General features: G+C 46.3%; 3 protein-coding genes across 3 annotated transcripts; 1 reads left to right on the top strand and 2 right to left on the bottom strand.

The window, feature by feature from the left end:
• Positions 1-199: 199 nt before the first annotated feature.
• On the bottom strand, positions 200-1,824 carry TIMM8B (translocase of inner mitochondrial membrane 8 homolog B). The gene is made up of 2 exons (XM_070952341.1): positions 1,677-1,824; positions 200-847 (listed from the first exon to the last, which is right to left on the bottom strand). Exons 1-2 carry the CDS (start codon positions 1,764-1,766, stop codon positions 680-682), a joined length of 258 nt encoding a protein of 85 aa, XP_070808442.1. The 5' UTR covers positions 1,767-1,824; the 3' UTR covers positions 200-679.
• A 36-nt stretch (positions 1,825-1,860) lies between these two features.
• SDHD (succinate dehydrogenase complex subunit D) lies at positions 1,861-8,603 on the top strand. The gene is made up of 4 exons (XM_070952340.1): positions 1,861-1,958; positions 4,418-4,540; positions 5,810-5,954; positions 7,997-8,603. Exons 1-4 carry the CDS (start codon positions 1,892-1,894, stop codon positions 8,160-8,162), a joined length of 501 nt encoding a protein of 166 aa, XP_070808441.1. The 5' UTR covers positions 1,861-1,891; the 3' UTR covers positions 8,163-8,603.
• A 2,125-nt stretch (positions 8,604-10,728) lies between these two features.
• IL18 (interleukin 18) lies at positions 10,729-16,039 on the bottom strand. Its single transcript, XM_070952404.1, has 5 exons — positions 15,975-16,039; positions 15,511-15,586; positions 13,931-14,080; positions 12,685-12,827; positions 10,729-11,318 (listed from the first exon to the last, which is right to left on the bottom strand). The coding sequence occupies exons 2-5, from the start codon at positions 15,575-15,577 to the stop codon at positions 11,082-11,084; spliced, it is 597 nt and encodes a 198-aa protein (XP_070808505.1). The 5' UTR covers positions 15,578-15,586; positions 15,975-16,039; the 3' UTR covers positions 10,729-11,081.
• Between the last annotated feature and the right edge of the window lie 480 nt (positions 16,040-16,519).

A 16,519-nucleotide genomic window follows, 5' to 3' on the forward strand; every position in this document is an offset into this window, starting at 1 on the left:
TAGAAAAAAAAAAAACCAAAAACAAATATAAAGGATAAGGAATTCCAGAGGGTCGAGGGTGGATTTTTTTCTATCTTTACTTTTTTCAGAAGATGCCTCTGCAGCTTTATAGGCCAAAGTGCTATTTTCTAGTCTGTTGTGTGGATTTAGTTTTGTGTGGTTAGTTGATGGTATAGTGTGCAAAGCCAGACAACCAGACTTATTCAAGAAACCATTCTCCATTTAATGATGGATTTTCATTTTGTACAAACATACCCCGTAGCTGGATAAAGTAAATGTTTGATCCATCTCCCAGTAAAGGAGAATAAATTACATTTTTCTCATGCTGATATTAACAACAGCTTTGGATCCAGCCAAATCGTTCTGTGCACAACATTACTGGACTGAATCTTTACATCCCCTTGTGCAGAATGGAAATATTAAGACTCCTTCAATTGGATAAGTGAGCTTGTTTAACACCATCTGGGTGCAATTACTCCTATTTCTCCTGCCAGGGCAGGAAAACGGTCCAATATTGCAAGTCCACTTGCTTGGAGTGGCCTCCTGATTTAGTCGGGCATTTCTTCCACCAAGTCCCCTTCCTTGCCAGTCAGGGAACCGAGGACCAATCGGCAGCCAACTGGCTCTTCCTCAGGCTGACCCGGGAAGGGCCCCCTCCCAGAGCCTGCCGGGGCCCGGGTCAGTGGCCGCCCTTCTGCATGAGCTGCGCAAAGCGGTTGGTGACGGACAAGGTGGTGTCGATGAAGCGGTTGACGCAGTTGGCCAGGCAGGTCTCGGTCCGGGAGTCGAGCTTGGAGCCGGGCTTGTCCACGCACTTCTCCCAGCAGGCCTCCATGAAGGTGTGGACCTGGAAGGGGGAGCCAAGCAGGGGAGGCCGTGCTCACCAACAGCCCCAGATGTCAACCCCAAGCCACCCTCTCTTCCCATCCTTCCCCAAGTGCCCCCGCCCCCTCCACTCCATTCACCTTGCCCCAAGCCCTCCTCGCCCCTCCCCCATTCTGCCGCCCAGCCCTCCTGCCCCTCCCCTATTCTTGCCCTCCTGCCCCTCCATTCTGCCCCCAGTCCTGCCCCTCCCCCATTCTTGCCCTCCTGCCCCTCCCCCATTCTTGCCCCAGCCCCTCCCCTATTCTGCCCTCCTGCCCCTCCCCCATTCTTGCCCCAGCCCCTCCCCTATTCTGCCCTCCTGCCCCTCCCCCATTCTTGCCCCCCAGCCCCTCCCCTATTCTGCCCTCCTGCCCCTCCCCCATTCTTGCCCCCCAGCCCCTCGCCTATTCTGCCCTCCTGCCCTTCCCCCGCCCTCCTGCCTCTCCCCAATCTTGCCCCCCAGCCCTCCTGCCCTTCCCCCATTCTTGCCCTCCTGCCCCTCCCCCATTCTGCCCTCCTGCCCCTCCCCCATTCTTGCCCTCCTGCCCCTCCCCCATTCTGCCCTCCTGCCCTTCCCCCATTCTTGCCCTCCTGCCCCTCCCCCATTCTGCCCTCCTGCCCCTCCCCCATTCTTGCCCTCCTGCCCCTCCCCCATTCTGCCCTCCTGCCCCTCCCCCATTCTTGCCCCCATCCCCTCCTGCCCTTCCCCCATATCCTCCTGCCCCTCCCCCATATCCTCCTGCCCCTCCCCCGCCTGAAAAGGGGAGGGGTCTCCACCGGCCGACCCCCACTCCCACCCCCCCACAACGCACCTGGGCCGTGAGTCGCGCCCGCTGCTCCTCTGCCGCCACCAGCCGCTGCAGCTCCGCCACCTCGGCCTCTTGGCCCAGCTCGGCCGCCATGAGGGGAGAGGAAGGAGGAAGCAGCAGCGCCGCCGCCTCCAGCCCAGCCCAGCCCAGGCCGGAAGTCCCGCCTCCCGCGCCGCGCTTCCGCTTCCGGCCGGTGCCCTTGTGCGGCGGGGGGCAAGATGGCGGCGGCGGCGGCGGGGGCGCTGCGGCTGTGGCTGGCCGGGCCGGGCGGGCGTCCGTCGTCCGGTGAGTGGGCGTCCGCCCGAGGCCTCCCACCCGACGGGGCCCGAGCACCCTGCCTTCGCGGCTGCCCTCCCGGCTGGGAAGCTTCGACTCGCCCTTGGCCGGAGGAAGGGCTGCAGACAGAGGGGAGGGGGGTGGGGGGGGGTCCGAGAGGGGCCTCAGGCAGGGCGGTGGCGGTTGGGGTTTGAAATTTAACGCCCCCCCCAACCCCCGCGAGCCTTGGACTTCCCCCTGGCCTCCCTCAGAGGAGGAGACGATGGGAACAGGGAGCCTCCTCCACTGGCCCAGGGAGAGACGGGGCTCATCCGTCCTCATCAGTCCCACCGTAAATCCCGTCAGATGACAAGGGAGAAATCATAAGAGGCCAATAGGAGGAGACAGCAGGAAGGAATGTCGGGGATCTGCCTGCAGTTTCATTCATTCATTCATCTGTCTGTCTATATATATGTGTGTGTGTGTGTATATATGTCTTCTCAAGTGTGTGTATACACACACACTCATAGGCAGACATATATATAGATAGATGATAGACAGATAGATAGATAGATAGATAGATATAGAAGATAGATAGATAGATAGATATAGAAGATAGATAGATAGATAGATGATAGATAGATAGATAGATAGATAGATAGATAGATAGATAGATAGATAGATAGATATCGATAGATATAGATATAAAGTGTTTTTCTATCGAGGCACCTGGTCTACCCCAGCATGTGGGAGGAAGCATCCTGCATCCCTTTCGCCTTTCAGCTCCAATCCAGGAGCCCTCAAGCAGTCGCATTCATGACAAACCCCATTTTATACCAAATTTATATTTCGCTGATAAAGAAATAAAGGGAGAGTAGTATAGATCTATTTCAAGCTTTTTAGCTTTCATCAGGTAGCCATACCTTTACTCGGATTCTTTATCAGCAAATATATCAGCATATATATATATGTGTGTCTGTATATATACATACACACAAACATACCTCTATCTATCTATCTATCTATCTATCTATCTATCTATCTATCTATCTATCATCTATCTATTTCATGTATCTATCAATCATTATGTATGTATCTATTTATCCCTCCCTCTCTCTCTCTCTCTTCATCCATCTTTTGCAGAGAGAGAGAAAAAAAGATCTCTCTCTCTATATATATGTATCTACCAGTATATCTATATCTATCCTGTGAATTTATCCCTCTCATTTGGCCCTGCCTGAGTGTGCTTCAGGCAGCAGTTTTGCCTAACTGAAGATGAGTCGGGGGTTATCCTTTGGGAAGTTTTTATTATTCCATGTGCATTGAACATGGATCTCTGTCAGATTTGATCCTTGTTTTTCCAGCTGATTTGCACCAGGTTTCCTCTCTGCAAGGACAAGACGGCAGTGGGTGCACTGCAAGGAATCCGTACCCATGTGATTCTGTTACAAAATGCACTGAACCATAAACGGTTATTACATGGGGTGTGCTACACATTATGTGGTGCTGTAGCACAGTGTGTGTTGACCCAGCCCATTCGTTTATGGTTTGCTGTGTTGTGCAAACCTTCCGTGAGCTGTGATTAATCGGGGCTAAACATATAGAAACATGGTCTTTGACATACTCCTGCAGTCTGGCGCGTTCAGATGTGTGTTGAGTGTGTAACCTCGAGGATTCAGTTCAACACAAAGGCTACGTTGGCAAACAAAATCTTAGGTGCACTTTCCCATCGCATAACAATGTGTGAAGAGGACTCCTCTGTGGGGTTGGAATGCTTCCAGAACCACTAAAAAACTGAAATTTGAAGGACATCCAGTTTTATTTTATCTATCTTGGTTGCTTGCCCCCATTTTTTTTTAAAAAAATTTGATTTATATGCTGCCCTTCTCCGGAGACTCAGGGCGGCTTACAATGCTCTAAGCAATAGCCTTCATACTTTTGTATATTTATACAAAGTCAGCTTATTGCCCCCACAAACTGGGTCCTCAATTTACCTACCTTAGAAAGGATGGAAGGCTGAGTCAACCTTGAGCCTTGGAGAGATTCGAAACCTGCAGTAATTGCAGGCAGCTGTGTTAATAACAGGGTGCTTAGACCACTGTACTATCAAGGCTCTGTATGGGCTGCCCATTCATTTATGGGCTGCTTCACACGTGATGATAGACAGGTTGGGGGTCTGTTTTTCTACACTGAATAGTCCTGAGTGGACCTACAGTGCTATGAAGGTTATTTGATGCTTCTGGAACCCATGTTTCTAATTTAACGTGTGTTTCAGTAGATAGGTGAGTTGCTGTTTCTTCCCTGCATTAATGCTTTTTTTTTTTTAAAATTTCTACACTCTACGGCTCTGACAAAGGGCTTTTTTTTTAAACAAAAAAAAATTAAGCGTTGTGACTGTGCATTTTTATAGTGTGTAATAAACATTAGTGGGATCTGGAGATCAAAACGGTCTTATTTACAAGATGAGATGCATCTCTTCTGCCCCGCAGTTGTCCTGAGCAAGTATCTCTTGGCTAGACCAATGGCTGCCTTGATTAGACCAATCGAGGACTCTCATCTTCATCATCGTCGTCATCAGATATGCAAATTTCACACATCTCCCAGGAGTTTGGGTAGGTCTCCCTTTAGTTCCTTTTTTACGTGTCTGTTTGTGTGTCATGCTTAGTCTCATGATTCATTGACCCCCCATTTCAGAGGGTGGGAAAAGAAAGGGGAACTTTCTAAACAGTTTCACTGTTCTTTTCTGAATAATTTCCCTGAAGGTTATGGATTCCATTGATTCAATGAAAACAATCACAGTTTCCCGTTCTTTGTGGTAAAAATAAGTTGTATTCCTGTCTCTATTGTTTGAGACATGGTTGTATTCAATTGAAAAATGGAATATTACAAGGTTGTAACAAGTTTGTAAATGCACAACTCTCCCTCTTGTGATGTAATTGTTTAATAATTGGACAAATAGAGTTTGTCCAATTCTCAATTACTCTGGGTGACTCATAACAGTCAAAGTACAATAAAACCAATAAAAGACTAAACAAATATAAAAGCGAACAGTGCAATGAAGTTTCACTCGCTTGCCAAAGGTTGGGTTCAAGAGCCCAGCCTGTCCATCTCTTCGAACCAAGAGGAGAGCAGGAGCTATCTAGATCTTGGGGGAAGCTTGTTCCAGAGATTTAAATCAGAGGCCTTTTGTCTAGCAGTGCTAAAGCATGGTGCGTTGGCTCACAGTATCGATTCTCAGAAATCTCAAACGTTACCTTTTTTAACTGTAAAGAAATAAAAAAGCAAGTTTCTACTCCTCATGACCGTGGAAATAGGTTTGGGCCCATTCAGGCTGTGTGGGCAAAAGCTTTGATATTCAGAAGGTTACGTTTCTTTGGAAGGCTGCCTCCTGCTCTTTTCTGAGCTCCTACTAGGGTCCTTTACCAAAACACTCTAGAGCAGGGGTCTCCAACCTTGGCAACTTTAAGGCTTGTGGACTTCAACTCCCAGAATTCCTCAGCCAGCAAAGCTGGGAGTTGAAGTCCACAAGTCTTAAAGTTGCCAAGGTTGGAGACACCTACTCTAGAGGGTCCCTCTTTTGCTTGTTCATTTATGCTTCTGCCAGCTACCTACAGCACCAAACGAGACACAAACTTGTCCTCAAGTTACAACAGGTTGCTAAGCGACCGATTCGAAGTTCCATGTTTCTTTCTTGAATCCCTTCTGAAGGAGGGGGGAGCCTCTTAATTTGCTGCATAATATGATCATCAGATTTATTTGCTCTGGTTCAAAACGACTCTGAGCTGCTTACTGCAAGATAAAACACACACTCTTCGAGCATTTGCTCCTAGCTCTCGAGTAAGCCGTTTCTCGGGCATTAAAAATGCTGCATCTGTCTGCAGCTGGTTCAAAGGCCGCCTCTCTCCATTGGACCAGTGAGCGAGCAGTCAGCATCCTCCTGCTTGGACTCCTGCCAGCAGCCTATCTGTATCCTGGAGCAGCTGTGGATTACTCCCTGGCAGCAACCCTCACACTCCACGGGCACTGGTAAGTCCGCACCACCCAAATTTGAAAAACAAAACAAAACACTGATCTAAAAAAAGTAGTAGATAAGGCTCCAAAGATCTGTTTTGTTCACACTTCTGTTTAACTAAACTTCAGTAAGCCAAACACATTTTCTCTGTGGTTGTAATTATTTTTCCTACGAAACCTTTCTGCTCAGTAAACTCGGTAAAGTGATCAAGTGCTGTGCCCAGGGAATTTGGGGGTGTCTTCCTCTGGGTAAAAGCATGTCTGTAGGGGGAGACAAATCTCTCTAGGGCAGCCTCTTTCGAGTCCCTTTCAGGCTGCTCCCTGCCCTCCGACAGCAGTGGGTAAGAATTTGGGCCTTGGAAAAGAGGAGTTGTTAAAAGAAAAATGTTGCAGGCCAACCCTTCTCCAGGAAATAGCATTCCTTCCTGTGCTACGTAGGTTCCTGGAAAGGGTCATGTCCTCTTTTGTGGTGGGTAAGAAAGTCTTGTGCTTCTTGGGAAGTGAGCAAAATGACTCAGTTGGCCTGTTGCCATGTTTTTTGAGGCCTGGGCCTGCCAAAAGTGGGTTAAGGGCTTCAAAAACAAATGGTTTTATGTTTCTGCTTTTCCCCCTTGTGGGTTTCCCTCCCTCGTTTCTGGAAAGCTCTTCTTTCTTTTGTAAAAGTTCCCACCCTTGAACAGGAACATCTTTTCCCCTCCCCAGAAAAACAAGAGTTTTTCTCTTTGGCTCCCTTCGGTCGTTTTTAATTTCCTTGTTTGTGACCTGCATTGGAAGAGGGACCTTCGTTGTCCTCATGCCAGGCCGTTCATCTGAGAACTTGGAAGCGGAGGATTTGACCCACGGGAAGCTCAGTGCAGGCAACCCAACCACAGACGGCTTACTCCCAGCATTTTTAACATTCATTTGGAATCTGGCTGCCTGTTGCGGACTGTTTCATGGCCTGTCCTTTGGGAGAACTGAGAAAATGTTGGGCTCCATTTCCTAACTCTCATCAAAACACCTCCCCCCCCAACACACACATCTCAGTCATTTTCTCGAGGTTAAATGTGACCGCTTTGTCCAATATCCTTTCATAGGACTTAAGTTTCTAGTCCCTGGTCTTCATCCTTGCGCTACTTCTCAGCATTCCTTCTACTTCTGCCTGAATCCTCTTTACAGAGCAAAAGAACAAGAGGAAAACAATCCCTGGGATGTGATTTAAGGACGACCGCCTCTTGTGATTTAGAAACCGTATCTGTGCTGATGCAGTCCCAGATGACTTTCTTGCATCACGCTGCTCCCTGGATTTCTGTGCCACTTGCATAATTTCCTTCCCTTTCACTGTTGACTGGCATTACATTTCATCATTGTTTATATTCATGCTGTCTGTTGTTATAGCAGGGGAAAATCCCAGATTTTCCTTCAACAAAGGGTTGTTTCCCTGTCCTTACACTAATATTCGATACATTTTGGTATTTTCAGTTATTTAAGTTTATTGGCTGACCAACAATCTTGTTCCCCCTTCAAACTAACGTTTGCCTGTTGTTTGTTAAGCCACCTGGGTCACTTTGGGCCAGTTCTCTCCCCCCACCCCAACCTCAGCCTACCCTACCTCACAGGGTTGTTGTTGGTACTTACGGGAGAGTTCTTCCTCCCCCATCACCATCCAGGCCCTGTAGAAATAGTGAACTCTTAAAAGCCCCAAACAACTCCTGTAATTGAGAAGGTGGGCTGCGTTGGGTAGAAATTGGGGCATAGTCACCTCTGAAGGGTATCCTGGCTCTTTGGAGCCGGGTTAAAGCTTCTGAGATTGGGTGGGTCATTCTCCATGGGCTCCCTATGAACTTTTCAGCCCTCCATTGAAGGAGTAAGCCAAAATGAATCAAATGAAACAAACCTTTGGGGAAGTGGGAACACATTCTTCCACATTGTGGTTTCTCGCTGCCCGCTGAGTAATTTTCAAAGCGACTGTGAAGTAGGCGAATTCTAACTCGACTCCGCCCGGTTTGAAAAACTTTGAAAGGATTTTGAACGTGTCTTCAGCCAGCTTCCTGTTTCTTTCTCTCCCTTCCCTGCAGGGGCCTGGGTCAGCTTGTAACTGACTACGTCCACGGAAAGAGCTCCATTAAACTGGCCAACGCTGGCCTCTACCTGCTTTCGGCAGTCACCTTTGCCGGCCTCTGCTACTTCAACTACCACGACGTGGGCATCTGCAGGGCAGTGGCGATGCTGTGGAGCCTCTGAGGCCTGCCCGCAGAGCCCAGCGACCGTTCACTGCTGCCTCTGCTGCTTTACGTTATCACCGAGTCTTTGAGGGTGGGCGAGAGGACGAGCTAGGGGGATGCTCTGCATGCAGCAGAAGGGCTGGGGGGGGGGATACCCCCGTGGCCATATCCACGGCTGTTGCCATTCAGAAGATCTCTCGCTAAGGTGAGAATTAGACCTGAACCAAGCTAGAATCAGGGAAAAAGCATCTGGGCAAAGCTTTGTATTATGTTGGGAGCTTCTGCAGATGGGAGGCCCTTCCCCTCTCAGACCACAAGCTGAGGTCAGCATCATTTCATGTTGATACGCCGTCTCGAGTTTCTGGCTGTCTTGTTGCAATGAATGAAGTATGTACGTGGCATCTTGCCCAATGCAAAAGGGAAATCTAAGCTATGTACAATAAAGGATTTTTGGAACCCACAGCTGTGCGAGTCTGAAATCCAGGGTTTACCCATTCCGTGGCCTCTGGAGGCGTCAGGTTCATTTTGATGATTGAGTAGAGTTGAGGGGGAAAAAAAAGAAAGGACACACTTCATCTCAATGTATCATCTCACATTGTTAAAAAAAATGTTTTGGGATATAATTTTTTTATCAGGTCCGCCTGATTCGCCAGTTGTGTCCCTTTCTGGATCGGGACTCGTTAAATACGGTCACTCATGCTCTCGTTACTTCCCGCTTGGACTACTGCAATGCTCTCTACATGGGGCTCCCCTTGAGGAGCACCCGGAGGCTCCAGCTGGTCCAGAATGCAGCCGCGCAGGTGGTTATGGGAGCAACGTGGCGCTCCCATGTGACCCTCCTGCACGAGCTGCACTGGCTCCCAGTGGTCTTCCGGGTGCGCTTCAAGGTTTTGGTTACCACCTTTAGAGCGCTCCATGGCATCGGACCGGGGTATCTACGAGACTGCCTTCTGCTACCAATAGCCTCTCACCGACCAGTTCGCTCCCATAGAGAGGGGCTCCTAAGGGTGCCGTCGGCCAAACAGTGTCGACTGGCGGCCCCCAGGGGGAGAGCCTTCTCTGTGGGGGCACCTGCCATCTGGAACGAGCTCCCCCCAGAGATATGGAAGATCCCGGACCTGCGCACGTTTTGCCGTGCTCTCAAAACTTTTCTATTTCAGCAAGCTGGCCTGGCCTAACTCCCCTCTTTTAAATTTTTTAATTCGTGATTTTATAAATTGGGTGTTTTAATCTGTGTTTTCGGCCAAAATATTTAATAATTTTAAGGGATTTTTAGGGTGGTATAGAAATTTGATTGATTGATTAAATAAATAAATAAATAAATAAATAAATAAATAAATAAATAAATAAATAAATAAATAAATAAATAAATAAATATACCCTTCCCTCCCAAACTAACAAAATAAACATAACAATGGCTCCGTGGCTAAGACACTTGAGCTTGTCGATCAGAAAGGTTGGCAGTTTGGCAGTTCGAATCCCTAGTACAGGTCTCCTGGGTCAGCAGGGGGTTGGACTAGATGACCTCCAAGGCCCCTTCCAACTCTTGTTACTGTTAATACAAAATATGCCTTGATGCATGTTTAAAGGATGGGGGGGGGAAAAAAATAGATCAGCGCAGAGGGAAAAACCATGTTTAGACATGCCCTGGCATGGCACTTTCAGACGTTAAAAGCAAGAATGAAAGTTCCTCTTAAAAATTTCTGATTGTGGTTCAAATGGAACATTACAGCTCATTCTGCTCCCTTATCAGCATGGAGCTAAAATGTCCCAAACAGAAATTGTGTATGCATTTGGGTCACAAAACCAATCCAGCTTCTGCGCATCTTTCATGAGGTTGAATTTCGCACAGGCTGGGTACCCGATGACTGATACGGAGCTTAGGAACAATGCCTTTTCCATCATAAGATCTAGAAACTTGCTTTAGAAAGAAACAAGATTTCCAGAATCTGCCAATACGGCTGTCCTGTTCTGACGTTCACCCTTCTCTTTGCGTTCTCTGATTTTTCTCCCCCCCAAATTTGATGGTTTGGCTTCTTAATGCTGAGATTGCAACTGGATTGTCTTTTTTGCTCTGGGCCAAAAAAATCTCGATCTTCATTTAGAAAGAGATTGTGATCTTGATCTCAGCCTTTTGGAGAATAAAAAAAGCTTATCTTTCTTTTAGGCGTTTTGGGGGAAACTATGTGGCAGTTTCCCTGCATTTTGAAATGTATTTTTTACTTATAATGGGCTAAAAGAATATATCATTTGAATAAAGGAAAAAATACAGTTATTAATAAGCTTGGCTAGAATCAGTTAATTATCAAGATGATATATCAAGGACAGTTTTTTTAAAAAATGGGAAACCAGAACTTCCCAATTCATAAATCCGTGTTTGTTTGCCAGCGAACAAACGCAGGTAATCCTTGACTTTTGATCATACTTTGGGACCAAAATTTCTCTTGCTAAACAAAGCAGTTGTTAAATTGAGTTGCACCGGATTTTACAAGCTACTTTCAAAATACTTTCAAGAAATAATAACAAAACAACTTCTGGATTGATTTTTAGTTATTATTAAAAATATAACATCTCAATTTAAAAAATATGCTCAGCCTAGGTAAGGTTTGAAATGTTGACATTCCATTAGATTTTTATCTACCATTTTTTGTTTGGCTATTGTCTAGTTTTTAAAAATTTATTTATTGGTAATTGATTTGAGATTCCTTGCAAAGCCATGGATATTTGTGTGCCTTTTCTAGTGCCATTATTCACCCCGCCCAATTTTAGATACTGTTAATTAGACAAATCCACGGGTCAGTTTTTCAAATATTAAGCAAGGAAAGTGAGCAATTTTATAATATGCTCCATACACTAAATCAACCGTTCCTTTAAAATCTGCACTTTTTCGACTTGACTGCTTGCAATCTCGTTTCTTTTTTTTACTTGGATTTCCTTGTCAGTGGAATGAAGTGTGGTGGAGCCTGGTGGATTCATCCACTTCATCTGCCAGTTCTACCTTCTTGACCACCAGTACGGTCTCAGAGCTACCATCGACACACTCCAAGGCCAGGAAATAGCCACGTTCCAGAGCAGATTCAAACTTGTAAAATTGCTGTCCGCCGTCCGAAAATCGTGTTTTGATGAAGATGATGTTGCTGGTGTCCCCTTCGATGTGTTTTGGAATTGTCCCTGCCTGAAATGAGAGACCAAACGATCTGAAAGGGATCCCCCACATGGCAGGAAGGGGGAATTTAAAAACAGAAAGACCCCCCCCCCCTCGCGTCTCAGAGAGTCTTAAGAAGAGCCCAGGATTGGGCTAAAGAGCTGGTTTGGTGCTGCAGTTGTTCGACGGGAGAGAGGCTGCCTTCTCTTTTAAGTCAATTCTGCACTTTCATTAGTTTAGTTTTGTCCCAAAATCTCTCTCTCTCTCTCCCTCTCTCTCCCTCTCTCCCTCCCTCCCTCTCTCCCTCCCTCCCTCCCTCCCTCTCTCCCTCTCTCTCTCTCTCTCTCTCTCTCTCTCTCTCTCTCTCTCTCTCTCTGCTGTAACCAAAGGTAGCATCGAAATTATAGTCAGGCTATAATCTCCTTTGTCTCTAGATTTATTTTTTTGTTGCTTTCTGGACAAAGGAGATTATCAAGGTTGCAATTCAGAAAAGACAAATAAGCTGTTTTAAACAGTAACAGGATGTAATGAAGGTGTTTCTGAATAATTTCTGGAATAATAATAACTTTATTTATTGTCCTTGTACGTGTATATACAGTATACCCAATACAACGAAATTCACTTAACACCCATAGACCAAGCCCAACACACATAACAATCCCCAAACACCCCCCACCCACCCACCACAAATCCCCCACCCCTAAACCACCCAAACATCCACCCAACAGACCAAGTAATGCTGTCCAACAGCTCACTGATGGTGGCCCTTTAGTTCATTGTTGAGTGCAATTACAGCTCTGGGATAAAAACTATTCAGAAGATGTGTGGTCCGAGTTTTAATTGTTCTGTATCTGAAAGCTGTACAGATAATCCTCGACTCAGAACAGTTCATTTAGTGACCATTTGAAGTGAACAACGGCACTAAAAAAGTGATTTATGATCACTTGGCAACTACCTCATATTTATGACGGTTGCAGTGGCCCTGAGTCATACCATCCCCCTTCTGACAAGCAAAGTCCGTGAGGGAATCCAGATTTCCTTAACAACCGCGTCACTAATTCAATAATTTAAGTGGTTCACTTAGCAAATGTGATAAGTTAGGTCATAAAACGGGGCAAAATTCATTTAACAAATGTCTCGCTTAGCAACAGACATTTTGGGCTCAGTTGTGATCATGAAGTCGAGGACTCCCTGTATAGCTGTAAGAGTTTTTATTTTTAATGGCTTTGCTTCCTTTGCGTTGCAGGAAGCAAAGCCAGCAATAATTACGCCAACCATCCCAATGAGGAATCTCGAAGGTCACAGACTTCCCAACTTTAATACAATAAACAATAAAAAAACCAGTCAGTTAACCTCTTGGCCCAACTCCAACTGACGCCAATTGACAAGAGCCTACCTTAAAATTCACCCTCATTTTGTTTCCCTTTTTCTCCACAAACATGTGGTAAGTCTGGCGGTCAAATTCCACAGTGAAGGCCACGCACAGACCCTTTGGGTTGGTGTCTTGGTAACTGTGGATGTCAAATTTGATTCCTGATACTGCAGGAAAAAGAACAAGAGGTTAGAATATAGAGTAGAGTAGGGTAGGGTAGGGTAGGGTAGGGTAGGGTAGAGTAGAGTAGAGTAGAGTAGAGTAGAGTAGAGTAGAGTAGAGTAGAGTAGAGTAGAGTAGAGTAGAGTAGAGTAGATGATTGGAATAGAATAGAATAGAATAGAATAGAATAGAATAGAATAGAATAGAATAGAATAAATAGAATAGAATAGAATACAATACAATTCAATTCAATTCAATTCAATTCAATTCAATTCAATTGAATAGAATAACAACTTTATTGTCACTTTGAATGTACACTAATCGGCATACATTAATTTTGTTGCACATCTCAAAGGGTAACCACCTCCAATATACGCTACATAACCATGACAAAATAAGTAAATAAATAAATACAAAATTATGCATGTACCCACATATATTTTATGACAGAGAGAAACAACACAGTCTAGTTCAGATGTATACATGTACATGGCGAGAAATATGAACCTTGTGAGTATACCAGATGGATGGAAAGCTGTTACAGGATCTGGTAGTCCTGCTAGAAATAGAAAGTTTTCTTCTCATGAGGGTCTGGCAGTAGATAAAATAACCTCAAACTTTTCTATCACTTTCTCCTATGTCTGTAAGGAAGGTTTCTTAATTCAAAAATTATTCTGGGTGCAGTTTTTTTCTCTTTTAATCATTTGACTAGAAGGAGAGGGCTTGTTAAGACTTGCCATTAAATGATCTGGAAATGACTGTAAGAAGGCAAGCCATAAAATTTGAACAGATTTAAATATTTAAATATTTTCCTGGCCTTAAGAACTTCCTTGACAATCTATGAAAAGCCAGGTTTCACTGAGGAACACTGCCTGTTCTGATAATAAACTCTTATGATGCATAAAAAAGCAATTTCCTAATGTAATTAATTATCTGCATCACTTTTACAAAGCTGTTTTCAGTCCTGACTGCAGTGACTGATCTGTTTCTTCTCTTCCCAAGTTCTTTTCTTGGGGCACGAAATAGGTCAGGAGAAAAAAAAAATGAAAACGGACTGAGACCCTTTTAATCTGTTCAGACATTCAGAGGTGCAAAACCGCGACTGTACCATTCCGAATTTCCTGGTCTGTTCTGCGTTCAAATACTGCAGGGAAATCTTCGTCAGACGGCCGTGCTATGAGGACGTGATTATTAGGACTTCGGAAGATTTGGGCAGGTTCACATTTTCCTGACGTTTTCCAGCTGTCCGTTTCTAAAACTTAGAAGAAGATGACAAATCTGATGTCAGAACAGGACATACATTACCTCATCTGGAATGTATATGCAGACTAATTTTTTAAAATATAAATATATACCGTATATAGCAGTAATACTTAGACTTCTATAACGCTTCACAGTGCTTTAACAGCCTTCTCTTAGCGGTTTACAGAGTCAGCATCTTGCCCCCAATATGTAATGTATATTACACACAACATACACACACACACACGTCATAATTCTTTGAAAAGAACCATATTTTAAATAAGCAAAAATGCAGAGAAGAAGAAGGAAACAAAAAATCCTTTCTGTCTTTGCCCATAATTTGGTGACCTAATACTTTCTTTCATTTCGGTGTGTCTGTAATTTTTTATAGGGAAGCAAACTTTTTATAGAGGAACGTCTTTGCAGTTCATGAAATCAACTTAAAAGATCTCCCATTCAATAAAACCATAATAGAAGCAAGCATGTAAAGTAAAAATATTGTTTGGATGTACAGATTGGGCATAGAGTCACACTCGGCTTGTCTTTGGCCTGCTCCTAATAATTTCTCTTGATTTTTAAGCAGCTGTTTACATCTATTCTTTGAGGTCATGTTAAATCTAGAATGAATTTTAATTCAATCCTGACACTTCATTGATTTGCTTTCATTTGCTCTCCTCACTGTATCAATAATCCATACTAATGAATAAACCATAGTAATAAATAATCCATACTATAATCATATTGCACCCAGATGCATCCTCAGGTGGATTAGTGAAACATGTGATTCTCCCCCAATGAATAATTATAAAACCACAGATAAAAGCTGATTTGCGGGGGTGGGGGGGATGGCTCCCCATATTTTGTTGTTTCATTATGGAGTTGATGTTATGATACAGGGGTCTGCAAACTTGCCCACTTTAAGATTTGTGGATTCCCAACTCCTGGCTGGGGAATTCTGGCAACTGAAGACTTAAAGTGGCCAAGTTTGCAGATACCCCTGCTATAATGCTACCTTATGAAATAGCAATTAGGGAAAAAAACAGTGGCACATTTAAAAAACAAAACAAAAAAACAAAGCCAGCATTTCTGTCTGAAAGAAGTGTTTGCACTGCTTACCTTGTTCTTGGTTTCAGCAGCAGGCAAGAGGGAGAGAAAGAGGGAGTGGGGGGAAAGAAAATATGATATCATTATGTAAATTTGGGCGCTCTCATTCTCTGTGCCAGCGCCAGCTGCTCAAGAAAAATCCCCCCCTCCCGCCCGAGCTGTGAGAGTTGCAAAAGAGCCTCATCCCACAACCTGGAGTTATTTTATGGCTGCAGAAGATGTGCCCACAGAGCTTCCTCATTCCAAAGCAGGAGCCCTGGGCTCAGCAATGGGATTCCCCTCCTCCCCCTGGCAGCCTCTTTGAGTCTCCTCCAGCGAAAAGCCCCCCCCCCCAAGAATTACCTTGGAAATAGAGGTGGCCTTCTTGGTCCAAATTCACCGGCAGCATCTGGATCATATCGCTGTACATCTTCGCTCTCTGGGGATGAAGGCGGAGATTTTAATGACTTCTGAAGTTGAATTTAATATGTTTTATTTGGCGCACTGGCAAGGAGGAGAGGGGCAGAAGGCCAGAGCTTCCCTGCTCAGCCCCGGGAAAAGGACGGGACCAGTTGGCCACCTCCGGGCGTGGCACCCTGGCATCCCGCGTTCCAGTTTAGCCCGCCTGCTTAGAGGATGCTGAAAGATCGGTTCTCGGGGCAGGGTCGGGAGGGAGCCCCGCTGCCTCCTTCCAGCGGGCCCCGACGATGCTTCCCCGCGCCCACCCACTGGGGACCGTCGCCGGGCTGCCTCGCGCGTCCCGCTGCCTGCCCGGGGATGGGTGGGCGCTGCAGACCCCCGCCCCGCGCCCCAGCCGAGGAACCCACCTGCCTGCGCAGCGCTCGGAGATGGGAGTGCGGGCGACGAGGAGCGGAGAGGGCCGGGAAGCGCGGGCGCCCCGCCTCTGCCCGGCCCCCTGGCCGGCCAAGGGCGACGACACGGCTCGCTCTTTTCTCCCACGCGCGGAGCCGCGCCCGCCTCTGGGATGCTTGCCAGGTGAGAACAGCCTCGGCGGGCGGCTCCTCGCGGAGAGACCGGACTCGGCTCGGCTCTCTGGGCGGAAAGTCGGGTGCAGCGCCGAGGGTCGCTTCTCCACCCCCGGGAAATACTCTGCCCAAAATAAGCGGGGGGGGAGAGAAGAGGTCTTGCCTTCTGCGTGGGGAGGGGGAAAAGGGGCTCAGCCAGCCCTAGCCGAAAATCAGCGAGAGGGAGAGGAGGAGGAGGAGAAGGGGAAGGAAAAGCAAGAATAAAGCCGCCGGAGCTGGACCCCCAGCCCTGCCCCTTCTCCCGTCCTCTTGCAGGAGCGTGTCTGTAAGGGGCACCCATTCCCCTTAGAGGCAGAGGGCGGAGGGGGCCCAGCACGGGAAGCCCA

This window comes from Pituophis catenifer, unplaced genomic scaffold (assembly GCF_029215685.1).
Source record: "Pituophis catenifer annectens isolate HBS135680 unplaced genomic scaffold, rPitCat1.0.hap2 SCAF_12, whole genome shotgun sequence".
NCBI lineage: Eukaryota > Metazoa > Chordata > Lepidosauria > Squamata > Colubridae > Pituophis > Pituophis catenifer.